Source organism: Loxodonta africana, chromosome 24 (genome assembly GCF_030014295.1).
Source record: "Loxodonta africana isolate mLoxAfr1 chromosome 24, mLoxAfr1.hap2, whole genome shotgun sequence".
In the NCBI taxonomy this organism is placed as follows: domain Eukaryota; kingdom Metazoa; phylum Chordata; class Mammalia; order Proboscidea; family Elephantidae; genus Loxodonta; species Loxodonta africana.
In genome coordinates, this window is record NC_087365.1 from 58,072,698 (window position 1) to 58,099,584 (window position 26,887).

Sequence of the window (26,887 nt, forward strand, 5' to 3'; positions counted from 1 at the left end):
GGACGCCAGAGCCCGGGACCGCAGCACGGAAACGGCCCGGGGCTGGCTGCAGTCAGATCCGGGAATGGAGGGAGCTGAAGAAGAAGAGTGAGGAGGCCTGGAGGCTGGCCTTGCTGCCCTCCTGGAGGCCGGCAGTCTGCTGGCAGTGGAGGGCCAGGCCTCCCCGAAAGGGGGGAGGGGTCAGGAGGTCGGGCCCCGGCCTTAGCAGGCCCAGACAGGACTCAGGAAGGGGGCAGCAGCCTTCTGCAGTTCAGAGCTCAGGCGTGGCTCGGCGTGCCCACGGGGGGACCGAGGCTGGGCCCCAGACAGGGAAACCGAGTAAGGGCCAGGCCTGAGGGCACGGCCTGGACGCCTCAGAGCCCAGTTAGCAGTGGGGGGCAAAGACCCTCGGGGGTCTCCGAGACTAAGGGGAGTAGGGGGCTTCAAGGCCGCCCCTAACAGAGCCGGATTGGCGAGTTAGACGCTTGTGGATCCAGAGTTGGATTGGGGTGGGGGCTCTGGAACGTTGGCTCACTGGGCAAGGATTGGGGGGATTTAAGTGCTTAGAGATCGAAATCGGGTCTTGGGTAGGGGGATTTAGACAATTGGAAAGCCTAGGCGGTTATTTGGGGAGGGGTCTTTGCACCTCGGAGAAGCGCAAAGCTGTGCCTGTTTGGCTCCAGGCCTGAGGCCTTGTCAAGAAAGGCTTTCGTGAAGGGTGGGCCGTCCAGGCCAGGCCAAGAGAGAGAAAGTCAATCAATCAAGCTGCCAAGTGGCTGGGGGGGCCCCTGACACGGGGGTCACAAAGGGTGAGACATGGCCACCAGGCGTTTAACCGACGCTTTCTTGTTGTTGCGGAATAATTCCATCCAAAACCGGCAGCTGTTAGCCGAGCAAGTGAGTAGTCACACCACCTCCAGTCCTCTGCATTCACGTAGCCTTGCTGCGGTGAGTCTCCGGCGGCCTCTGCTCCCCGTGCACCGTGTGCACTGCGGCTGTCTGTCTGTCTGTCTTTGTCTGTCTCTCTGTTTAAAGAAGAAGAGTGATAAGAATAATAGGGAAATATGAGATCTCTTGGCTAGAGTCTGGAGGCATCTCTAACCCTGGGTGGGGAAGAGCCAAGCCAGGCCCGGCTCCCTCCACCTCCGCCTTGCCCTGTCTCCTCACTTCCGCAGCCCTCCCCGTTCCTCCCACCCCCGTCGTCACTGCACGACCGGCCGTCTCCAATTTACATATGTTTTAGCACCAGGGTTTGGGAGCTGCGGGCTTGGCTGAAGCCTTTTTGTTTTTGTTTTGTTTTAAACCTCCTCCCCCCATTCTGAGCCTCACTTGGTCCTCAGGGCTGAGTTGCAGCTTCGAAGACCTAGATGTTTGCCAATGAACAACTTTCTCTCCTAGAAGAGGAAAGAGTGGTTTTTTTCCCCCGCCGTTTTTTTTTAAATGGCCTCGCAGCCCTCGGCGTGGCTCCCTGTGAATAATTGCTTTACTGTTTTTCCTGGGGGCTCATGTTGGTGAAACAGTAAGGTGCAAGGCCCTTGGTTTTTCCATTTTCCAGACAGGAAATGAAGCTTTCCCCAGCGTTCGAACTTTACAAAAAAAAAAAAAAGATGTATATGTGAAAATTAACCCCCCAAATAGCACATGTATTTTGATTTAATTAACCTGAACCATGAGCCCAGCCGTGGAGTCGTTCTCTTTTAGGGAGCTTCTGGAAGGAATGCTGTATTTTTTGGGTTTTGAGGAGGGCTGCTTTCTCTTTTCTGGCTTCAGTTTTCTGTTCTGTTAAATAGGGGGTAGGTCTGGATTCTCTGTAGGAAAAAAAGACAGTGATTATTAACTCTTGCTATGGTCAGTGGGAAGGTGAAGTCCTGAGACTAGTTGTAGGGGAAAGGTAGCCTAAGGCTAAGCAGCATTGGGGGCTGAAGGAATAAACTCATCCCAAGACCACATCCTTGGAGACTAGAAAGATACAGCCTTGGGAATCTCATACTTATTTTGCTTCTCAGATACTGTATTGCCTTAATTTTTTTTCTTTATGATTTTATCTAAATGCTTCAGAAAAATTACGTCGTGTGTCTTGACTGTCAGCATTGTCCCTGCAAAGACAGTCTTCTAAGTGACAAGTGGAAAAATGTCTTTGGCCGTATTACTCGTTCAGAAAAGATATTGTAAGCCGTGTGAATGGTTTTAGGAATAAAACCAAGTAAACTCGGGTTAAAAAAGCAAAGAAAACAGGGACAGCGTCTGTTTGGGTTTTCAATGACTTGAGATTTTGAAGGCTTTCTGCATTTACAAATGGAAAGAAATGATGTGTTAGTGAAATAAGTGGAAAGATGTCTGTTAGCACGGAAACGGGCTACTTCCAGCACGCTAATTTTGAGAAGGATATTCTGAAATAAGCCAAGAAATAGAGGGTAGAAGGCACTGGGTTTTTTTTTTTTTTTTAAGAGGGAAGAAATTGAGCGAATAAAGTTCTCCATAGAACTTTAGTTTTGTTAAATAAGGGAGTTCTCCATAGAACTTTAGTTTTGTTAAATAGGGGAGTTCTCCATAGAACTTTAGTTTTGTTAAATAAGGGAGAGCTGCAGGTTCCTCGAATGGCTTGGTCTTAGGATGCCTCGTGGGAAAAACAACTGAACTTGAATCGTGTTTCCAGGGCTGTCCGATTGAAAATACATTGTTTGCTTTTAAATTTGTAATCATATAAAGTTCAAAACTCACCCTGGATATTTGGGTAACATGAGACTTGTTTGTTTTGTTTCTAATCAGCAAGTCAGACAGTTGAAAAGCCCCTTGCCCGAGACTGTTCTGAGACCGAAAGCTTTTTAAAAGTGCATCTCTAATTAAACCGCTTTTTCAAATGTTTTGCTAAGTTAGGCAGCATAAAATATATAGGCTAAGTCAAATAATTAAAAATGGATAGCTGAATTACACAGTTTGAAGAAATAGATATGTCAGAAAATGTACAAATACGTTTAGCTAAATTCAAACAATTGCTTGAAAATAGATTTCTAAATCAAACCATTTTAAAATACATATGTTTCAACCGGAACAGTAAAAAAACGTTTTCCTTGTTAAGTCATACCATTTAAATATTATGTACTTATAATTAGCCTGACCATTTAAAATCTTTCTTAATCAAAAGCAATCAGCTTATTTAAGATATTCCTGTAGTAATTCAGACAATCTAGAAGAGAGATTTTGCCATCAAACAAAAAGCATTTGCCTAGGCTAGAATTTAAAAATAAAACACATCTTAATTGTGTACATTAAACACATGACATGAAAGCTGCATCTGTGCTGAAGTATTTAAGCATGAATTATATCCATTTGTTTACAAGTCATTCTACAGAAACTTTCTGCACGTGCACACACACACACATATGGTTGGATGTGAGCATCATGGGAAGGGTACAATGTTTTCAACTTTCCTGGGAGTTAGAAAAGTTTTATAAGAAACATTTTTTTTTGGAAAAGCCATTTCTAACAGACAATTTAAAAGAACTTTATTGAATAACTGATGCAGTATTTACTGCCTTTAAAAAATTTTTAAACCTCATTTCTTATAAATTTCAGAAAAAAAAAATTCAGAAAACCATGTATCAAATCGAAACTGTATATGTGAAATTTGGATATGGACTTGGTGTTAAATAATATTAAGAAATTATTAATTACATTAGTTGTAAGTTAATTAAATTTGTTAATTTTGTCCAAGGAAGCCTACTGCAATGTTTGGGGGTGAAATGTCATGATGTCTATAACTTGTTTTCAATACTTAAGTCCCCTCCCCAATAAAGGAAGCAATTGAGGCAAAATATTAGTAATTGTTAAATCTAGTGATGGATATGTGGGAAGACATTTATACTACTTTTTGGTGTGTTTGAAAAATTGTAAATAAAAATGTAAAAGAAATTTATATATTAAAAACATGAGTAAAATAATTAAAGAGAGGTAACTTACAAATATATTTCTAAAACTCAGATAATTAAGAAGGAAATGACTAAGCCTGAGAGTTTAACTCAATTAAAAAACTCATAACCTGAATTTGTTAAGTTCTTAGCAGGAAAAGCTGCAGAAGTTGATTTTGATTTGGGTGTGTATTCTCTGTCACACAAATGCAAGCAAATCACACCTAAACAAATAGATTTTTAAAGAATTGAAACCTGAATGTTCACATCCTTATTTGAGTAAAAAGCTGTGGAAATTGATTGCCAAGTGGTCTGTGTGTATGTGTGTGTGTATATCTCACAGACTGCCCAGAAAAGCACACCTAAAGCCATGCCAATCAAAGAATTTAAACCTGCGTCTTTTAACCTAGTATAAGGAAAAAGCCAGAAGCTGACAGGGGGTAGATTGTTGTGGGTACCTACACACACACACACTAAAGCCAACAGACAAATACGCCACAGCTAAGCAGGCCTTTCAGGGGGAGGTGCAATGACAAAACAGAAGGGACCTACCGGTCACTTGGCCCAGCATCCCCGTCTGTGACAAGCCCTCACTCTGTGGTCTTCGCACCCGCCTTCCACTGTCTGTGAGAGCCCTCCACCGTTTGTGAGAGCCTTCCACTGTCTGTGAGAGCAGTAGGAAATTCAGCAGCAGTCACTACCTCTGACTTCCAAAAGATCTTTGTTTGCATGAACCCCAAATATGCCTGTGCCTTCCACCCTGTGGTCCCAGTTCTAGATCTGTCTCCCAGGGCCTTTGACACAGGAGGCCTGTCCTCTGTTCTGGTGACCCTGCAGCCATCCATTCCCCACCCTCCCACCCTTCCCACCCCCAGTCCTTCCCGGGCCCTGAAGCCCCTACCTCCTTTCCTGTGGATGATGGCTAGTTTTTCTCCATCCTTTTGAAAGCCCAGCACTGGGGCTGAATGCAATTCTACTTCACTGTGTTCTTGTTAATATTAGTGACACTGTTAAACAGCCTGGGGTTTGGTTTCAGACTCTCAGCAGTACCCGGTATTGGGTGCTCTCCTGCACTCAGATTCCACCTCTGTTTGTGAGCCCTGTGTTCCTGCGCAGGGCACCATGGAATGAAGGAAGAAGCTTTGGACTCTTCCTCCGATAATTTAGGTCTTTGTCCCACCTGCTGCTACGAGTGTGTCTCTGGGCCAGCTTTGATCTCTCTGGACCTCTTCTGCCTCAATTGAAAATTGAGAGGTTTAGAGCAATGTTTTCTCAAATTTTGTTTCAGTACATTGCTCCTTGTGACCAAGACATCCAGCCTTAGCTTGAATTTGAGAAAGAGAGACCCACATGGCTGTTAACCCAATGCCACCCTCAAAAATTCTTAGAAGTAGCCCCACTACTGTGCAAAAGTGACTTTGACTTTGTATCGGCCAAGTGCAGGGTTCAAGGTGGCACCTCGTTCGAGCAGTTGCATGCAGTGTGGCTTTACAAAGTTAAATAAATAATCACTGGGGGCAAAGTGGAAAGTCTTGCATGAATGTAAAGCAGACATTGTGTTGATGTTTTGATCCGATGAGGTTGTGGTATGACTGACGGCCCGTGGATCTCCTGGAGTGGATTTCGGTGTAGGAATTGGAGCCACGTGATTGGTGTTTACTGCCTAATGTATACTCCACTTCAAAATAATGCGTAATCCATAAATGGAAGCTAGAGTTAATTGGTCCTAGATTAGTTTGAAACTAGCACGTTATTTTTAATAAAACATAGTATGCTTTAGAGAAGAAAATAAGGAAACTAAGGGTTAGCCATGGCCCTCAGAAACCTGAGGTTCCTGTTCAGTCTGGACTATACTATTAAAAAAAATAATAATAATACTATTAAAAAAAAAAAAGCTAGGATTTATTGAGAGCTTCCTAGGTGCCTGGCACATGGCTAAGCCCTTTCTGTGTGGAACCTGCCATCTTCACAAAGCCTTATCAAGGAGGTGCTGCCGTTTTTCTCATGATGCAGATAAGGAACCAAGGCTGAGAAGTTAGGAAACTTGCTCAGTGTCAACCACCTGGAGAGTGGGAGAGCTGGGGTTGGAACCAGGCGGATCCGACCCCCAAGCCCTGTGCTAACCCACTGGGCCGCCTGGTTGGTGCTGGCTGCTTTTTTAGGATTTGTGCTGCAGGTCCTGGAAAATGGAAGAGCCCGTTGTTTAACAAATTGTTTTTCCTTGCAATATGATAGCATCTTTCTCTGTCTCACGTTACAACCTTACACAGTCAATTTTGACTTGCAAATTGGAGGTTCTGCGTTCTTTAGCTCAGGGTGAGTCTTTTGGAAAATTAGTGCTCTGTCTTTAGAGTCCAAGTGTGAAATCATTGTATATTTCTCTTTAGATCTATTTGCTTTTCTGCTTCTAAAGATTCCATTTGAGCAGTGAGGCTTACTGGAGAATAAGGGTACTTTGTTGGATAAAAATGAAGCAAACTTTTTATTTTGGCAGTAACGGAAATAAAGTAAACATCACTATAGCATAAGACCTGTATTTCCAACTCATTTTGCTCAGCGTTTCCAGACTTCCTGAGTAAACACAGATGGGATTCCACTTACTTCTCAGTTTTATGTAGAAAGTTCTTTAGGCCATAAATTCCACATACTGCTTGGAGTTTTCAGTATTTGCTTGATTGCATGCCATTGGCAGGTCAGAAACCTAGATTAAGGCACTCTAAAGATTTAGAAGGTGGTGACATGTAGTAACGTGTTCACATTTGGCTGCATTTTGGTCTTTGCTGATGGTGACTCTAAGTGTTAATTCAGGTCTTCACTAAATTTTCTGGTAATTTGGAGATGGGGAGTTTAGAAAGCCTGCTATCTTCAAGCAGCAAGATGGGGGATTGTTTGAAAAGATGGCCTTGCAAGTTTAATTTCTGATGTGGTGTGGTCACTGCTGCCTCTTATTCAGTAGTTCCCTGAATTGTTATTAATGCCAAAGAGGCAGGGGCTAGAGTAGAAAGAGGCCACAACACCTGGCCTGTCCTGGTCAGCTCTGTGACCTCTGTGACTTCGGGCAAGGCGTTTATACTGTCTGAAGCTTAGTTTTCTTATTTGTAAAAAAAAACAAAAAAAAAAAGGAATCCTTTCTAGCCCTAGAATCCCATGATTCTGCTCTCAACTTCCTACCGACTAAACCACTTGTAGAAACCGAAAGATCAGGGTGTGTGCAGGGTTAGTAGTCCAAGGGAGCAGCTTGTGTGTAGCAGAGATTTTAACCCTGGTTTGCAGTAATACTTTGTTGAAAAATTCAATGCCCAGGAGCCGACGCAGCCCGGGAAGACAGCAGATTAAGATCCTGAAGTTAGGGGTCTTGTCTTAACTCTGTTTACTAATCAAAGACTTCTGTGCTGTCTTGCTGAAAATACTGAGCTTTTTAAAAATAAAAACATTTTCTTTTTAAGAGTAAAAGGTCATTAGATCAGATTTCCCTTCAACACCATTTCTCCTATTAATAGCTCTATTAATACTAATTCTGGCAGGGTGTGTATAGGAATGATAGACTTCTCTGTTGCTCCGGTAGCAAATAGTAGAAAGAACGAAGAGGACTTTCAGCTTCCTCGAATGTGGAGGAATGGTGTTTGATTACATCTTTATTGCTGTCATTGTTTAATTATATTTTGGCCCTGATAGACCAGTTCCTTTTGCATCATTAATTTTTAAATGGAGAAGTTATGGTTTTTGTTTTCTAAATTTACTAATAAGTGTAAAAGAAAAAAAAATCAACAGGGTCAATTATTGAAATTTGCCACTAATTATTTCAGTGATCAATGCTGTAAAATAAAAGACCTAGTTCTTTAGATTATGTCATTAGTAAATGTCTCTTCAGAACATAGAGGTCTTTGTTGATCTAAAAAAGAATCTTTAGTTTTAAATTGAAACTTAATACCCTGGTTACCGGGGCTTCTCCCTCTCTACCGCCTTAAAAAAAAAAAAAAACAAACAAACCTTTTGTTGTGTTTTGTTTGCTTGCTTTTATAACAGCTTATAAATAACTGTGTGCTTTCTGGAATTCTACTAATAACAATAAATGCCAAGCAAATGGCAGGAGTTTTTCTTTTCTTTTCCCACCTGTGTCTCTCTCCGGGGAAGCATGGTTTCTCGGCCCCCTTGTTACCGCGGGTAGAGCTGTGTCTGCGGGATTTAATTTGTCGTGGCCTTACCCAGGCGGCACTCCGCAGTCATCAGAAGACAGCTATTGAGAGTTGTTGTGGACCCTTCATTTTTTTAATTGTGTTACATTGCAGGGCTGATTTACATGTTAAAATAGACATTTATTTGACACAATGAAATTACAGTTTAGCTTTGCTCTCTTTATTTTCCTAAAGGAAATTTAGAATGTAGTATTGTACATTGTATTGGATGTTTATGAAATGGGTTAACATTATTATGTCAGTGAAACTAAGGCAAGTGTGTTTTATTTGTTTCTATTGTGTTTTAATTTTTACAACTGTTCACTGCTTGTCTCCTGTCTCATTTATCTAAACAACCACCATGGTAAATACAAATGAAAACATATATGCAGCTGCTTTTTTGTTTTTTTTTAAATGAAGAATGGGGGGTGTTTTTTAAATGCCATGGTTTGTAGATTTTTATTTTTAGTCAATTTTGAGTTGCTTAAAATCTCAGTGTTTTCTGAACTGACCATACCTTATCTGTCTGTCCCCATCCTTTTCTCCCTGCTGTCCCTAACTGGATGGGACTGATGGAACCACATCGCTCTCCAGGAGCTGGATGAGGTATTGTGTTTTGAATATTTCTGTGTGTTACAGTTAGGTAATTTTAGCTGATAAAATTACACCTGTTTTCCTGAAGTCTTCGCTCATGTATGAAATGCTAACACAGCTTGTACATATTGTAGCATTTGTTTTGACTACCGATAAGTGTCCTGTTTAACAATTTAATACTCAGAATTTGGTGTAACACATTTTCACACTGCACAAATTGATAATTTAGAGAAGGATTTAGGGACGTTATGTACAACTCTTGGGAAAGTGTCTGAACCTTGGAAGCAGCAAAGGCTGAACATTTTCTTGAACTTGAAACAAGCCAGACTGTGGATAGGAGTCGGCCTGTGGCTCCCTGGATTTCTGAGGCAGGGGAAGTCCTCAGGTGGAGTGCAGAAGGACATGAAGACCCAGAGCCCCTGGGCCTGTTGAAGGGTCTTTAGTTACAGTCTGTGGTGGGGAGGCTGCAGTGAGTGACTCTCAGTTCAGGCTGGCTGAGCCAGTCATTAGCTGGTCTCCTGCTTCTGCCCCTTCCTGGCAGCGTGCTTTGGCCTTTTCATTACTCATTAGCTCTCACCCAGAAGGGGGAGAGTGCATACCCACAGCACTTTATTTTAGTAGCTCTAATGAAAGGCTTGCGGAAAAAGGAGAATTAAACCGAGCTTGTTAATGTTTGTGTGTTTCTAGTGTCTGTTTCAGTGATGAAGGGGTAAGAATACATTTCCTGAGAGTAGAGCTTTTAAAAGAGAATAATGGTGTGTGTGTGTGTGTTGTTTTTGTTTGTTTGTTTGAATTTAGAAGATGAAGAGTGAGATGGGATTAGGCTTAAAACCAAACCTCTTGCCATGAAGGTGATTCCAACCCTATAAGACAGAGAAGAACTACACCATAGGGTTTCTAAGACTGTAAGTCTTAGGGCTGGTGGGCTTGAACCACCAACCTTTGAGTTAGCAGCTGAGTCCTCAACCACTGCGCCACCAGGGCTCCTTGGATTAGGATCAGTATTTTCAAAACCAGTGGCGTTCCTAACTAGTGGATTAAGGTCTATCTTTGAGCTCTAAAAAGCTGAAGTAGTTGATAACCACAGCAGCCTGTGCACAACCTAAATATCCTGCATTGGGAATTGGTGAAGTGGATTCTGTGGCGTCTCTGTAAGACTGTAGCTGTGAAGCAGGAAGGCCGCCTCGTCCATGAGGCCTGTAGCTGTGAAACGGGAAGCCTGCATTGCCCGTGAGGCCTGTAGCCTGTAGCTGTGAAGAGGGAAGGCCGCCTTGCCCGTGAGGCCTGTAGCTGTGAAGCGGGAAGGCCCGCCTTGCCTATGAAGCCTGTAGCTGTGAAGCAGGAAGGCCGCCTTGCCCCTGAGGCCTGTCGCCTGTAGCTGTGAAGAGGGAAGGCCGCCTTGCCCGTGAGGCCTGTCGCCTGTAGCTGTGAAGAGGGAAGGCCGCCTTGCCCGTGAGGCCTGTCGCCTGTAGCTGTGAAGAGGGAAGGCCGCCTTGCCCGTGAGGCCTGTCGCCTGTAGCTGTGAAGAGGGAAGGCCGCCTTGCCCGTGAGGCCTGTCGCCTGTAGCTGTGAAGAGGGAAGGCCGCCTTGCCCGTGAGGCCTGTCGCCTGTAGCTGTGAAGAGGGAAGGCCGCCTTGCCGGTGAAGCGGGAAGGCAGCCTTGCCGGTGAGGCCTGTCGCCTGTAGCTGTGAAGCGGGAAGGCCGCCTTGCCCGTGAGGCCTGTCGCCTGTAGCTGTGAAGAGGGAAGGCTGAGTTCCCAGCCATGGCGCTAAGCGAGAAGGACACGTGTTGCAAATAGCATTAATGATGTGGTGCCTGCCAATGCTGCTGCTGCTGCTTTTAAGAAAAATAATTCATATTTAGTCTTGTGTGTGCTTAGACAATTTCTGAAAAGATCCCCAACAAACTTAACAGTGAATGCCTCCCAGGGAAAGCCTGGGGTGGGAAAGAAACTTTTTACTGCTGACTCTTTTCTTGGGTTGGACTTTCAGGTAGCCTCTGACTTAGGATGTATTGGAGTTACAGGGAGCTACACGTGACTCTTTGTTTTGTTTTTTTAACATCTTGTCATTAGTAACAGGCACTACACACAGCATTGCAGCACGTACTTTGCTGATGTTATCACTCTCAGATGTTCACTTGCAAATGGTCAATGTTAAGATTTATAAAGATATTGACAATAAAAGGCAATAATAATGAAAAATTTTTTTAAAACGAAGTATTTGACCTACTCAGTCATTGGAACGGAACCCCGTCGTAAGTCTGGGACTACCTTTATTTTTTTAAACCACGTGTATGTATTACTTTCATCATTTTTTAAGATAGTGTTTAAAATCAAACCCTTAGCTGAACAGACCCTGAGCTGGTGAGGCTTGGAGCCAGGTGCCTGGGCCAGCCTGCTCAGTAGGGTCCTATCTCCACTCAGGAACCTCCCTGCCAGCATGGGGACTGGGCCCTGGGACTCCAGAGATGAGAAGCCACTGTTGCTGCTACACAACCAAGTTCAGGATCTTTGGGATACAGCTGGCATGGATGGGCTTTTGTCCAAACTCAAAATGTGTGGAGACTTAGGGACTTAAAGGGTAGGCACTTTTAGAATAGACACTACCCTGTACTGAACAGTTTGAAAATATGGGACTTGTGACCCCCAAAAGGAAGTGTGTGATGAGGGAAAATATCCAGCAACAGCACCACTTCTTGGAAGAAGCATTTGAATACTTTTCCCATGACGGGCACCTCAATGGTCATAATGACCCACGTGTTGGCCATCTGAAATTACGTCCAGCCACTGCTACCCAGGCAGCCATTTCCCAAGCTGCCCACCCACTGTGTGGACGCCACCAGACCCTTCTCTTTTCTTCCATCTAGTCTCTGGGCAGTTCTAGGGCCCCTGAGGGGGAAAGAAACATGTGCCTGGCAGCAGTGAATGCAGAGTCCTGATGTATTCGCTCTGGGTCTTCAAGGCCCTCTCCCACCCTTGAGCATTTCCTACGCCCTGTTTGTCCTTTGCTCAGCACTGGTTTTTTGTTTGTTTGTTTTATGAAGTGTAGCTTTCAGAATTGACCATGACATTTTGTTGTTATCGTTGTTTACCTCATTTATTCATTCCCTCCGTTTATTGTTGATGATTTCATTCAGCTAATGATAATTGTATATTATTTATTACTACTGAGCACCAGGTGCTGAGCTAGGAGCTGGGGTGGAGTAGAGCAGGGCATCTAGAGGTTTGCTTTGCCTAGCCTGTGGTCACGGTCTCCTGGGCATGGTGTGGGGGCAACACCCGGCTCCCTGGTGGGGTAACTGGAATCACAGGCAGTCTCCCCGATTGCATCACCTGAGCTCCAGGGCAGAGTCACCTAGGGCTTCCTGCATGCCAACGGGTTTCCTGCAGCCCACCTATGTTTGTCGTTCCCCTACCCAGACCTGAGGAGACTCTTGCCCTCAAGATGCCACTGCTCATTCTCCTCCAGAAATGCTGAATCAGGTTTCCAAGAAGGAAGCCCACCCGCCACATTCCCCTCTCCAGGGACACTGCTGGCCTCAGTTTGTTGTCTCTGATCTGCTTCCGCTCCTCTAGTAAGGGAATCTCCCAAGCTGTTGGATTTTTAATTTCAAAATAGGAACTATTAAAAAATGTTTGGCCATATACAGGCTACAGAACCATCCGGCTTGGGGGAAGCGGGGTGACACGTGGGGGCTTGGGGACTGTGGGCGTGGGTTAGAAGTCCAGTCCCCCCACGTGGCACTAGTGCTATAGCCTAGAGCAGGTTCCTAAAGCCCCTCCTGAAGGGTGGTTGCCAGGATTAGAAAGGTGATCAGGTCAGCAGCAGCCCCATGTGGGACTGACAGTCATGGGTAGTCAATGTTCCTTGCCTTTTTTTTTTTTTAATATTAACTGAGAAAAAAGGAAAATTAGCCACATTTATAGGTGGCGTCGTTCTCAGATTTTTTATTTCTGTACTTATTTTTGGTGAAGTTTTAAAAGTGTCTATTTTGAGCAATTATTAATTTCATAATCAGATAACTTTTTTTTAATCATATGCTAAAAAAGAAAATGCAGTGCTGACATCCCCTCATTCTCTTTTATCCATTCCCTCCATCAGCTCTGTGGTGTCCTAAGCCTGATTGTCTGTTAGAGAAGTCACCCAGCTTTCCAGGCCCAGGGCTTCATGCTCATGATCTTACCACGTCCTCTGTGCTCTTAGACGCTTCAGGTGGAGGTGAGAGCTGCCAGGCTGTCATACTCAGTATCCTTTCTGGACTTCATTGCCACAGACAACCAGAATTGTCACCATTGTTTTTCATTACCAATGCTTTACGCCTGAACTTAGTTCATTGTTTTGTTCTGGGCAGGGAGGAGGATGTGTACCTGACTTTTCCAGCCTCTGCAGAGGCTTTGCGATTCCTTAGTCTTACAGTGTACCAAAGCAGTCTCCTATGAGGCAGGATTTTATAAGAGGAGGAGGGCTGTAGACTTGGAGCAGCAAGATTTATAAGTATGCATGTGCATGCATGTGTTCCAGGAACTTGTCTGTACTGTCTGCTACTTCTGAAAGGGACAGATACCAGTGTCTGAAGTGGATCGGGGCAAAGATAGCTTTAGTGAGACTAGTGGGAGGGCTGTGGAGTATGCTGCTTGGGGTGCCTGTCACAGTGTACCCGCATTTATGGAGATGGGTTAGAGGGCTGTGGGCGAGGGTAGGTGCTCCCCATAGTTCTTGGAGGACAGAGCTATAAATCAAAGAGATAAGCATTAGTAACTTCTTAATTCTCATAAGTACAGTTTTTAAAAGAGTTTTTTTTTTTTCTTGTTTAAAAGATTTGGAAAGATTTTTGACTTCAGAAATACAAGTTCATTTAAAGAACCCTCTAATAACTAATTGAAACTATCCCCTGGAGTCACCTTTAGACTGAGTTAACAGTTTACCCAAAGAGTAAAGATTGTCACCTCGAGTATGGCGTCTCTTTTAAAACAAAAACTATATAAGACTGAAGGGTGGACAGCTATGTTAAAGCATAGATGAGAAGGTTGGGGGGCAGGGAGATTAACTAAAACAGAAATAACGAGAATGTTGACACAACATGAAGAATGCAACCAGTGTCACCGGTCATTATATCTAGAAACTGGAATGGGAGCAGGTTTTGCTGTGTATATTTTCTCACACACACACACGCAAAGAAACACATTAATAACAAACATCATATATTGGAAGAGGCACAGAGTCGAAATTCAGCATGCATAAATAAGGAGAATAAGAAGTGAGGTGCTTTTCTGAGGTCTTTTGAGTAGGGTGGAAACCTGTGGCATAGTGGTCAAGAGCTACAGCTGCTAACCGAAAGGTCAGCAGTTCAAATCCACCAGGCGCTCTTTGGAAACCCTATGGGGCAGTTCTGCTCTGTCCCGTAGGGTCGCTATAAGTCATAATTGACTCAGTGGCAATGGGTTTGTTTTTTTTTTTGTTTGTTTGTTTGAGTAGGTTAAGGAGCCTGGTGGTGCAGTGGTTGAGCACTCGGCTGCTGAGAGGTCAGTGGTTCGAGCCCACCAGTGGCCCTGTGGGAGAAAAGATCTGCTTCCATAAAGATTGAGTAAACCTGTTGCTGTTGAGTTAATTCTGACTCATAGCAATCCTATAGAACAGAGTAGAAGTGTCCCATGGGTTTCGAAGAGCGGCTGGTAGATTCAAACTGCTGATCTTTTGTTTGGGAGCCAACCACTTAACCACTGTGCCACCAGGGCTCCCCCATAAAGACTATAGACTCGGAAACCCTATGGGACACTTGTACTCTGTCACATGGGGTCGCCATGAGTCGGAACGACTTGAGCACACAACCACCACCACATTGAACAGGGTGGCGTCTGAAAACAGATACACACTGGATCTTTTAAAAAATCAAGAAAACATGTTTTCAAATGAGAAGTTTTCTGCATTTGAAAGTGTGACAATTTTGCACTTAAAATGTATTTTTTATATTCATATTTGTTTCCATTTCAAATAGTTGACACTTATCTTCAAGTATGCTTTCCCTTCCCAAAACATAATGTTCTTTTTAAAAAAATACACACTGCGATGCATATTACAAACCCTTACTGGAAAGAAAATGATCTGTTTGTTCTCAATAGGGCAGCATTTCTTTGTCCTAATGAGCTGTGGCTACAGAATATGTCATAAAGGGAGCATGTCATTTCCCTGTTTAAAGTTCACAGTCCTAAAGAGTCACAATTCTGTCTTATTGACCACATCCTGATACAGAGGATGGGAAAACTGGTGCCAGACAGGTGGGCTTGTACCTGTCCCCATGTGTCTGAGCTATCTAGTGTGGCTGTAACAGAAATACCACAAGAGGGTGGCTTCAATAAACAGAGATGTATTCTCACACATAGAGGAGGCTAGAAGTCTGAATTCAGGGTACCACCTCCAGGGGAAGGCTTCTCTCTCTGTTGGCTGTGGGGGAAGGTCCTTGTCAAAGTCTTCCCCTGGGACTAGTGGCTTCTCAGCACAGGGACCCTGGGGTCCAGAGGATGTGCTCTGCTCCTGGCTCTCCTTTCTCGGTGTGGTAGGAGGTCTGTCTCCTCTCTGTTCACTTCTCTTTTTTATGTCTCAAAAGAGATTGACTCAAGATACAGCCTAATCCTGTAGATTGTGTCCTGCCTCATTAACATAACTGCCTCTAATCCTGCCTCATTTGCACATAGGGGTTAGGATTTACAACGCATAGGATAATCACATCAGATCACAAAAGGTGGACAGTCATACAGCACCTGGAAATCATGGCCTAGCCAAATCGATACACATTTTTGAGGGACACAGTTCAATCTGTAACAGCAGGTGAGGCTCCCCTAATTAGCAAACTTGTGTAGTTCTCTTACGAGAGAGTGTGTTCTCCCCAGTTTTGATTTTCACACGGGGTTTGGGGAACACATCTATTGTGTGAAAGAAAGTGCTGCATAAAACAATAGTGTCCACTACAACTACTGTTCATAAAAAAAAAAAAATTTTTTTTTTATAAGTGGTTTATAATTTTTCATTTGTTTCAGATGGATTGATGAGCACAGTAATGTTGGTAAACTTAGGCAGCATCTCTCTCTTTTTTAGTTTAATCTGTATTTTTAAACAGTAAAGACAGTTCAAAACAAGATCATGAATTTAAAAACTAGAAAGTCACTCCAAAGTATTATTACTCTCCTAAAACACGGTGTCATAAAATGTAATGTATTAGATGATAAACCGTCATAGCTGAAATTCTGTGACCCGTGAAGAGGCACTGTAGGGTTTTCATGTTTCTCTTGTGTAAACAGGCTGAAGAGAGATGTTCAGGTTCTGCTGCAGCCCGGTGAGCGGTGTGAGTGTGGCAGGTATCCGTGTGCAGCTGGCAGCATGCTGGGGCTGGAACTTCTGCCGAGCCAGTGCCGCCTCTACAGGGCTGTGTGCTCCTGGTGACTTGGGAGCAGGCCGCTGTGGTGGAGACAGCTGTCCCTCGGTGTCTGGAGCAGACCCCTAGGTGCCGCTGCATGGGAAGAAGGCCTTCGCCCGGAGCCTGTCCTGATTCCCTGGTGCCCCGGACGGGGGCGGGTCAGAGCACTGTGCTCTGCTGTTTTTCTGACCCGATGGCCCGCTGTCCTCACTTGTTTTCTTAGCAAATTGCAATTATATTTCATGGGCCTGTCAGCGTGATTGGCAGCTGGTAGAGTGGACAGGGCTTCCGGGGCCAGCCAGCCCAGGTTTAATTTGTCACGTAATAGCTCTGTGGCCTTGGGCAAGCTACTGAACTTTTCTGAGTTTCCATTTCCTCATTTCTACATTGGAATCATGGTTCCTAGTGCACCTAGTGTTTGTCAGGATTAAAATAATAAAAAGTGATATAAAATTCCTGCTAGTTAACTTTTAAACACACACACGCACAAGGTGGCAGTGGTGGAAAATTACTCGGTGCCCTGATGGTCCCTGTAGATGACAGACCACCACGTGTGTCTGAGCTGAAATGGAGCCCCGGTGGGCTGCCCCACCACAGCAGACACTCTGAGCACGGGTGGGGGCTCTGGCCCCTCTGTGGGTCCTTGCACAGGGTGCACTTCCCTAGCAGCGTCCCCAGAGTACCCAGGCCTTACCAGCAGGCAGAGAGGGGTAAATGCAAGACGCTGATTAGCTTTTAGGGAATTTGCTGTGAACTCTGTGTTCACAAATGTAGGGCAATTGAGAAATTCATTTGATTCAGGTTTTTCCTTGTGTGATTTTTTTTTTTCCCCCTTCAGGTGTGGATTTTTAATTTTCATCTTGCTCCGTTACTCTTAGAAAAGTAAACAAGTATCTGCTGAAGGAATAAAAAGATAAATTTAGGTAAATGCAGGGAGGAGGGAAGAAAAGCAGTACAAACGTCTCACCTACTTCTACAGTGCGATTTAGAACATTTACGAAGTATTACATATAAAGGACTTTTGTAGACTATTTTCCATTATTTTTTTGATCATCATTTAGATCCTTTGAAACTGGCAGCTATAAATCATGTACTCCGAAGGGCTCCTTGGGTTTCTTTCAACCTGTCCATGGCTCCTGGGCAAGAGAGCAGCTTAGCCAAGCCAAACCTGGGGGTTCCCTCCTGTTCGGAAAAGCTTTCTCAGGCAGTTAAAATAAACACTTATTCTGAAATGACAAGAACTCTGCATGTCATTTCAGGGTAAGTGAAAATGTGGCCTGTGGACATTTAACTGAGAAAAGAAATGACTGTGTAAGATTGCATTGAAGTTTTAAGGATTGCTTTTGCCAAATGGTGGATAATTTGCTATCTCTGGTAGGCAGTTTCTTCATACATTTCAGCACATGGTCAGTGATCTTGTGACTAAGATACATGGTCAGTGATCTTGTGCTTGAGATAACTGGATCAGCCCTGTTTCCAAAGGAAGCTAAGTATATTTAAGTAACCCTTGATCCTGTTGAAGACTTTGTATTAGTTACCTTTGCCACCTACTATCTTATCTTGTTCAGTTTGTATCTGATCACATTAACTGTTGAGGCAAATGCCGTTCTGTACTAACACTAAAAGGTCTGTCTTTTCAGGATCTGTTGTTGACTTTTTCATACATTTCTGTAGCCAGATCAAGTCAAATTCATGTTCACAAGTATGTGCAAGGAAGTTAAGAGCTGGTGCATGAAAAGATAGGAAAACATTCCAAATGCTAGCAGTATCAAAAGCAAGTTTATACCACAGGCAAGTGCTTTTACTCCTACATTTCTGTATCTTTTTAGGGAGCAACATTTAAGAGGGAATAAGAGTATGCTTATCCAAACTGGGTTCAAATAACACTCTTTTAATGTGGCTTTGTCTCCCTGTAGCTTGCTGATGACCGCATGGCACTGGTGTCAGGCCTTAGCTTAGACCCAGAAGCAGCCATTGGTGTGACAAAACGGCTGCCCCCCAAGTGGGTGGATGGAGTGGACGAAGTAAGTTGCGTGTTAGTTTCACATTATATTCTTCTTTAAGTCATGGTGATGTTAATGTCTTTGGAGATACTCTGCCATAAAATTTAATTTGGCTAAACTTGAATGCCTTTCTCTAGGAATATGCTAGCTTTAGGTTTATTCAGTGCACACACCACAAGGAAAGGGTGTGTGCATGTGTGTGTGTGTGCGTGTGTGTGTGTGTGTGTGTGTGTGTGTGTGTGGATGAGTTTGGCTTCAGTTTTACCATCGGTGAGAGCTGTCTGAGTCATGGGAAGAAATGGAAAACAAGGAGCCAGGGGTGTTTGAATTTCTGGTAACTCAGATTAAAGGCTGCTCACACCTGAGCAGGCCTGCAAGGTCTCCTGCGTAGCTAATTACCTGTGAGCAGACACGTACCTGTCAGGCTCCAGTGGGGTCCTGGTGATCTCATGTGTTTAGATACAGTACGATGTCAGCCGGATTAAACAGAAGATGAAAGAATTAGCTGGCCTTCACGACAAGCACTTAAACAGACCCACCCTGGATGACAGCAGCGAGGAGGAGCATGCCATTGAAATTACCACGCAGGAGATCACTCAGGTGAGGGGTAGACGGCCAGCCCCACGCCACCCACCCTCACCCCGTGCCATCGTCAAGCTGCGTTATGTAGCGAAGGTTTACAATTCTGCATAAGATTGGAGGCCCGCTTCCTAGAGCTTTCGTTAGTTCTCATAGTGACTTCAAGAGTCCTGATGTCCCCCAGGATCACACCTGAGCATAATGTCCTGGAGGGGTGTGGCTGCTTATCAGTTGAGTTGTGTAGTCTTCTTCTACTATGGATTGATAGGGTACAACTTTCAAAGCATCGCTGAGTTCAGTCATTTGGGTTTAGAATGCTTAGCTTCTATTATCCTAGTCCTTGAATAATTTTTATATTAAAATTTGTCCACATCATTGACAAGATTGTGAGCTGTTGCACTAGAAAGACTATATTAGTATCCTAAAGAAACTTAAACCCGCTGCCATCAAGTAGATTCTGGCTCTTAGCAACCCCGTAGAACAGAGTAGAACTGCCCCATAGGGTTTCCAAGGCCAAGATCTCTATGGAAGCAGACTGCCACATCTTTCTCCCTTGGAGCAGCTGGTAGGTTTGAACCACCGACTTTTTGTTTAGCAGTCAAGGGCTTAACCGCTGTGTCACCGGGGCTCCTTAGAGAAGCTTAGTATCCTATAAAAATGTCTTATAAAATGTTAACTTTGGTTAATTTTTAAAAACATGATCAGTGCTTAAACTCTGGTATTTACATGGGTGCTAGTTAACGGAGGAGGCCATGTGCTGCTGTGGCCCTGGGTGTTGGAGTGTTTGAATCTGGAACAGGGACCTGATTCTTGAGTTGTTCTGACTCTAGCTTTCTCATCTGTAAAATGGGACTAATACTAATACTACCTGCCTCAGGGGCTTGTAGGGATTCAATGGGCAGAATGCTGTAGTGGAGTGGTTGGTATGATGTTGCATACCCATATGCAGACAGGCACACAGCAGGCACTTGAAAGTGCAGCGTTAGTGGAATCTGCCCAACCTCCGAAGTTAGGCCCCAGGTGGCTTACCTGCTCCCCTGCCCCGAGTGAGCAGATCCTGCCTTGCCTACCCAGACTCGTGAAAGGAGCCGTGCTTGTGGAGGATTTCCTTTCCCGGGCTTACGGTGAGCCGGCCTGTTGTCTCAGCTCTTCCACAGATGCCAGCGCGCGGTGCAGGCCCTGCGGAGCCGGGTGAGCCGGGGCTGCTCACAGCAGGAGGAGCGGCTCCTTCGCAACGTGGTGGCCTCCCTAGCGCAGGCTCTGCAGGAGCTGTCCTCCAGCTTCCGGCACGCACAGTCGGGCTACCTCAAACGTGAGTGTCGGTGGGCAGCGCGGCTGTCTGCCATCTAGTCCCCAAGCTTCCGTGGTGGCTGGGAGCACGGTTCACCTTGTGTATGCAGAGGAAGCCTTCTCTCCTGCCCATGGCCAGGGTGCCAACAATGCCCAGCTTGGGGGTGGGGGACAGGTGGAGGTGGCAGGCAGAGCCATCAAAATAGCTCACACTGGGGAGCAGATTTTACTCTGGGTCAAGCTTGAAGAATTTACACTGGGTCAATCTAGCACATTTTAAAAACCTGCTGCTTTCTAGGTGTTGGGATGGGGAGGCTGTTTATAAAAGGGTAAAAAAAAGTTATCACATAAAAGTCAGATATTTTTCTAACAACCGAAATTCCCTGGGAGTGGTTGAAGCCCCTCCTCGCCAATACCACTGGTTCACCTCGGGGCGCCCTTTCTCCCTAAGTCCCAGCTGTACCCTGGTTCAGATTCCCTCATAATTGCTGACTGCCTCTACAGTCAGCAGTACTTACCCCTCCTCTAAACACTGGCCTATTCGTATTTTAATTTTATTACTTCTCAAATTTGATTAGGGCCATTTGGAATTGTTATTAGATGCTTCTAGAGAGAAATATTGATTTTTTAAAAATGTTTTGTAGCAGCGGTTGGATTAAATATTACTGTTTCACTTATAGACCGTAAGTGTAATTTCTGTCTTGGCCTCAAGTGCACAGTAAACATTTACACCGCTGGCTCTGTCGTGAATAACCCCAATGCTTGTGTGTATTCAGGTTCCTCTGCTCCCCCCTCCCCATTGGAGATAGGCTTCTTTTAAAGCCGCTCTAAGTATCTCCATTTTGACTGTTGAGTTTTACTCTATATTTCCCCCTTTTAATGGTGGAAGAGTAACCAGGACAGTTGACATATTCCAGTAAAGTGAATTCCTATCTGTGATAGGCATGAAGAACCGAGAGGAAAGATCCCAGCATTTTTTTGATACGTCAGTACCACTAATGGACGATGGAGGCGATAATACTCTTTATGATCGGGTACGTGAAAGGGCTGTAGGGTTTATGGCAGCACGTTTGCGCGTCTCCTTCTCTCTCTTCATAGGCTTTTAGCCTGTGTGCAGGGCACATGTCCCAGCACTGTCTGACCTGTGTATCCACTGGGTGGTTTCTGCAGCAGGCTGAAGTGCAGCCATGGGCTTACATTATCCCTTCCTTCCCAAAGGCTGCAGGGAAAACTCATCATCTGCCTGCCAAAACCTTGCGGAAAACACATGCCTTTCTTGGGAAGAGCCCAGAGAAGCGCAGGGTTATCCTTGGTGGTTTTGCTGGTTATAGCCCTTGCTTAGCTGCAGAAGTGAGAGTTCCCTCCATGCCTCCTGCCTTGGGCCACAGAAGTAGGGGTTTTCTCCACGCCCGCCCCCCCTCCCTGCCACCCTCCCGCTTGGGCTGGCCCTGCCTAACGCTTTACATCCTGCTTGCTTGGCAAATTTAGATCTTTCCTGTTAGGGTAAAAGAAGTGCTTATTTACGACAAAATGTTGTTTATGTGCTTCATAGAAATATTTTCAGAATCCACTTTATTTAAATTAAATCTAAAATGCTACACCGCTGCAGCCTTCTTGGAGGGGAACAGAAAGGTCTGACCTTCTAGCTCTGCCCTCCCTTTTCGGTAGGGTTTTACAGATGACCAGCTGGTGCTGCTGGAGCAGAACACGCTGCTGGTGGAGGAGCGGGAGCGGGAGATCCGCCAGATTGTCCAGTCTATCTCGGACCTCAGTGAGATTTTCCGGGACTTAGGGGCAATGATTGTAGAACAGGTATGTGAGCATCCTCGCCGTGTCACTGGTTTCCTACTGTGACATCTGGTCATCCTCCAGGCTTTTGTCCCTGTGGTCCTGTCAGGAATGTGTGAGTTTATGCCATGATTTACGCAAATAATGCGCGCCTTCTGCGTTTGTTGGCCAACCACAGTCACTGCCCACTGTGAGATATTTTTGTAAGCGCCACTATGCCAAATTTTTTTACCTGTTGCTGTAAAAAAAAAAAAAAAGCTTACTTACAAAAATACCTTGTGAGGGGAGGGCACGGGTGGCAAACATAGAAGGTGCACATTATTTGCTTAAAAATAGTGTATGTGCGTGTAATGTATGTATCTGTATGTGTGTCTGTGTGTGCACATGTACACGTATGTGTGTACAAATTGCACACACTACTGTTGTGGGAAGAGATCTAACATGTAAATATAAACTCTCCTGTTCTCTGCCCACACCCCAGGGGAACTCAGGTGAGCTCCCTACTTGGGGGCCTGGTTGGTTCTGGCCAAGTGGAGCCATGATCCCGGCAAATATATAAGATTTCCCTTCTGATTTTGGCAGATTGTTGTGTAGTGGTTACTGGAACCACTAGCTTTCAAGTGGAATTAAATTGTTTGTTCACCACTAGAATCTGATTAGGGTATTTTATTATCTTGCCAGCAGGGATGTAGGTCCTAACTCCCCCTCCTCAAAAAAACAAAACCAGCCACAGAATGGAGCGTTGCGGCTGTGGGAGATCTGGCTCCGCTAATTACTCCAGGTCCCAGTGAACTGCTATCTCATCTGATGCAGCCTGTTTCCAGGAAGAGCTCTGGTCTCCCATATAACCCAGCGTCCCCTCCTTCCTACTTGAACTAGGACATCAATTAAAACAAAAAAATTCCCCTCGAGGCAGAATTTTTAATTTTTAGGTGGTGGATTGGAGCTTGGCGTCTTTGCTCTGCTCCATGGAGCCCTGTGTCCATGTTTAGAGACGTGATAGTTAATTTGCAGGCTGAATCATGACCAGGTCTGGTTTCACCAGCCTTTGCTGCTTACTTGAATCCAAGTATTTAAGTAGCAAATGGCACAAAAGCTAACCCTTTGCCACTCAGAGCCTATTTCCACTGAGCTGTATATTTTTGAAAGCCCCAGTAAGGCTGAATATGGCATACCCTGTGGTAACTAAATCCAAAAAAGAAATTTTTCAGTGTTTCTTTCTTATAAGCTCAACTTTATTGCAACTAACACAGCACTCTGCCATTGAGCCCCTGATACTGCTTAATGATCGATTCCGGAGCTCTCCATGTGTGCCTTTACAGCAGAGTGAAGTAGAACAGATAGTCCTGTGGATAATAATGTCTGCAGTTTGCATATCTCATTTTTGAAGCTCAATTTTCCCAGCCGCGCTCGTTGATCGTCTGTAACTGTCGTTTATTGCTCAGGGTACGGTCCTTGATAGAATCGACTATAACGTTGAACAGTCCTGTAGCAAAACCGAAGACGGCTTGAAACAGCTTCACAAGGTAATAACATCATTTCAGCAGTTGAGAATTTTAGGAACTGTTATCAGATATCCAGAATTTCTAAGTGGATTCTCTTTGGTCATAACCGTCTCAGGCATTCTTGTGTAGTGTCAACTCTCATCCTAGACGTGTGAAAAAGAAAGGCACGCTATCCCTCTCTTCAAAGCCCACAGTGTGTGTGGATGCCCGTTTTATTGCAGTTAGAGGTTGCTAGTGTACCTCACCCTGTGCTTGCTGAGAGCTACCTTCGGTGATAGCAGATCCTAAAGGGATTGGCGTTTTCTTCCGTTTAGAAAATATTTCATCCTTTTTGAGTCCTTTTTTTTGGATATGAATTGAATGGTCATTTGCCGAAATTTGTGTTGAAAAATCTGTCTGCTCGTTGTGCTGACTCAGGCATCTCTTCTCGTGACGCATTTCTGATGAACTACTGCTGGGGAGTCACTCTGGAGAAGATAAAAATCTCATTTTCCCTTTTAATCCCCGCCGCATATCTGCGTATTACCTTGAGAAAAGAGAGGTCTGTTGAAGTGAGAGTATTAGCTGTCTTATGCTTTTGTCAATAAGGTGGCTATTTAAGGGATATTTTCCATGATACTTATCTTTCTTTTTTTAAAAAAGAAATAGAAAGCACCTTGGAAATCCTGTAACCAGTTATGGGAAACACGTGCATAAACTGCCAAACGGATCTCATATGTAGCTGGGTGTATATTTTCTTTAAAAGGAGTTTAATAATACTTCCCAAATAAAATAAATTCTGGCCGTTTCCTTGTGTCTTTAAAACCCCATGGTATTTCCAGCCCTGTAATGAGCGTTTTTCTGATACTCACTGATGTACTTACTGCTCTGTCTCTTCTGAAAACCAGTCGCATCCTGCAGCAGAGAGGGCCCCATCAGGATCAGGTTTATAAAGTCAGACTCTGCAGAGTCTGGCCAGAAGCCCCACCTGTCCCCGCAGTGTGCCCGGCACCACGCGTGGGTGGGCGTGTGGGTGATTGCGTGGCTCCACCTCATGATGAGAAAGAGAGGCTCGCCTTGAGTCTGCAGAGGGCTCCTGAAGCATTGAGATTAATTGGGTTGCCAAGCCCTGTATATTAAAAGGATGAAAAGTAACTTTAGTCTCTCACTTTTTAATGCCCAGGTTGTGACATGCTGTTGAATTATGCATGAGTTTTGAAGTTTCTTAAATAAAAAAAGTGCGCTGTGTTTTGTAATATCACACAGATAAAGGGGATGGCTTTCTCCGTGGAGTGGACAAATCTAGGGGGAAACTGAAAATTTTGTTTTATGTTCTACTTTATAAATCGCTCTGAGCAGCTTTAAAGTGCATTATTGAGTCTTGGCTCCCACTGTTCTGGTTACTGATTAGAAAAGTAAGTGTGCTTGGCCTCGCCCTCCAGTCCTGTCCCTCTTGGCGTGGCTGGCCCCTTCCTGGAAGTCAGCGTATCCGAGGGTGATGAAAACTGGCCAGCTTCTCCCAGCATCCACCCTGTCTCTCCTGGTGGATGGGTGCGTTCACTTAGGAAACAAAACTAGCCATCAGCAGGTAGGCTGGGGCCAGGAAAGTAGAGCAGGAGAGAGTTGGGTATGGTAGGGTTGCTCCATCCCAGCTCTCTGGAATGCAGTGTCAGCTTTCTCTTGCTCTGTCCTGGGTACCACCCCATCTCTACACAGCATCTGAGCTGTGGATGATGGCTGTAGGGGCGGAGGTGTTGAGTGCGGGGCCTGGGCCCCATGTGGAGCTTGGGGGCTCTTCTCTGTTGTGTCCTCAGAGACATACCGAGCTCAGGTCAGCTCTCTGCCACGACATCCCAGGTACACAAACCGGGCTTTAATTTAAAGGATGCATTTTTCCTTGTTCCCAAAGTCAGGCGAGGTAGAGTATGACCCTCTGTGGGGCCATCAGTACCCTTCATCCTGGCTGTGGTACCAGGCCAGTGGTTTCACTTCCTAGTGAAGGAGGGGTGTGTGCATCCAGAAAGCTGACTCCAGAAATGGGGCTTCCCTGCAAAGATGGCAACAGTTAGCTGGAAAGCAGCAGAGGGGCCTGTGTTTTGTTTTGTTTTGTATTGTGTTTTCGGTAAAGGTTTACAGAGCAGTTCAGGTTTTCATTCAAAGATTTCTACACAAATTGTTTAGAGACGTTGGTTACATTCTTCACAATGCGTGACCATTCTCATTATTTCTGTTCTGGTTGTTCAGTTTCCATTAGTTTCCCTGTCTCTTACATTCTCATCTTTGTTTTAAAGTAATTATTGACTGTTTGGTCTCATATAGGTGACTTTTTTTAAAGAAACACAGTGTTTTCTGGTGATACTCATTATTTTTTGAGCCAGTTTAGTCTACAGGGTGACCTCAGGAGTGTATTTCTGTTCAAGGTCTGGAGATACCTCAGGGCAGTAGTCTCAGGGAGTCCTCCAGTCTCAACCAGTCTAGTAAGTCTGTTTTGTTTTTTAGAAATACGAGGTTGTATTCCATATTTTTCTCCCATTCAGTCAGGGTCCATCTGTTGCCCTGATCACAATGGTCAGTGGCTGTAGCCGGGCACCATTTAGTTCTTCTGGTCTCAGGGTAGATGAAGCCCTGTTTCTGTAGACTTCCTTCTTTCTCTTTTGCTCCAGATGAATAGAGACCAGTAGTTGTAGCTTAGATGGCCACTCGCAAGCTCGTCTAGATCTTAACAGTAGATTGCAAACAAGTGCTTGAGTACACGAGGGCAGGGAAGTAGCTCTGGGATCCTGGATGCTTCAGTTCGTGTCGATTGCTTCAGCTCGGCTTGGTGGCGGGATTGTATGTAACAAGTGTCTCTTGTAGCAGAGTTGTTGTCACTGTGTGTCAAGGACTGGGAGCCTCAAACTCGAAACATGTGACACCAGATTGTGGCTTTTGGGAAGAATGACTGCCCTGTTTCCCCTCTCTCTCTAGGCAGAGCAGTATCAAAAGAAGAACCGCAAGATGCTTGTCATCCTGGTATTATTTGTCATCGTCATTGTCCTCATTGTGATCCTCGTCGGCGTGAAGTCTCGATAGGCATTGTGCTTGTGGGTGCTGCACGTGTGGATCAATCCCCTGGTGTGAGCGGCCTGGCCCAGGCCCGTGGCCGGCAGCGAAGGCACAGCCCTGAGGGACCCTCGACGGGGCAGCAGGCATGTCCGTGGACCCTATCACATGTGTGGTTAAGTGAGGGCAGCAGGCTTCCTTTTCCTTCCTTGTCAAGCCTGCGAGAACCTTCATGCTGCTGCAGTGCAGAGGTCGCCTTCTGTGACCAGTGTAATTTACATACATATATATATATATATATTTTTTTTTTTTAAAAGAGAGAATGAATTGAGAGTTTACAGGCCCATGCAGAAGCTGGTAAATGTTGTATGTGTATAGGCTATTTTTTTAGCAGCCACATCTGAGCAGCATATGAAAATCATTTTTGAAAGAGAATTTTTTTTTTAAATCATCTGGTTTTTCAGAAATTGGGCACCAAAAAATTATGAGTCAAGGCAAAAATACCTCTTCATTTTTCTCTGTATATTTTCCAGGTGAAAACAGACTGAGACGCCCTTTAAGAATTTGTAATCCGTCCCCATTAACTTAATTTGGCTTTTCCATCACTGTTAACGATCAGAGTAACAAAGTGT

General features: G+C 44.7%; 1 protein-coding gene across 7 annotated transcripts; it reads left to right on the forward strand.

The window, feature by feature from the left end:
- Nucleotides 1-26,450, forward strand: STX16 (syntaxin 16). 7 transcript variants are annotated; one of them, XM_064276279.1, is made up of 9 exons: nucleotides 6-876; nucleotides 17,744-17,860; nucleotides 17,986-18,093; nucleotides 18,532-18,672; nucleotides 19,798-19,963; nucleotides 20,884-20,975; nucleotides 21,610-21,753; nucleotides 23,175-23,255; nucleotides 26,181-26,450. In XM_064276279.1, exons 3-9 carry the CDS (start codon nucleotides 18,001-18,003, stop codon nucleotides 26,283-26,285), a joined length of 822 nt encoding a protein of 273 aa, XP_064132349.1. In that variant the 5' UTR covers nucleotides 6-876; nucleotides 17,744-17,860; nucleotides 17,986-18,000; the 3' UTR covers nucleotides 26,286-26,450. The 7 variants fall into 7 exon arrangements, with proteins under 7 accessions (XP_064132347.1, XP_003419965.1, XP_003419968.1 ...); XM_003419917.4 differs by lacking the exon at nucleotides 17,744-17,860 and having other exon boundaries at nucleotides 5-927; XM_003419920.4 differs by lacking the exon at nucleotides 17,744-17,860 and having other exon boundaries at nucleotides 5-876.
- Nucleotides 26,451-26,887: the final 437 nt, after the last annotated feature.

Excerpts from the sequence above, each read along its gene's own strand:
- STX16 (XM_003419917.4), top strand. The coding sequence starts at position 796 with ATGGCCACCAGGCGTTTAACCGACGCTTTCTTGTTGTTGCGGAATAAT. Across the intron at positions 19,964-20,883 it reads ACAGTCGGGCTACCTCAAAC|GCATGAAGAACCGAGAGGAA; the intron begins GTGAGTGTCGGT and ends TATCTGTGATAG. Across the intron at positions 23,256-26,180 it reads GCTTGAAACAGCTTCACAAG|GCAGAGCAGTATCAAAAGAA; the intron begins GTAATAACATCA and ends CTCTCTCTCTAG.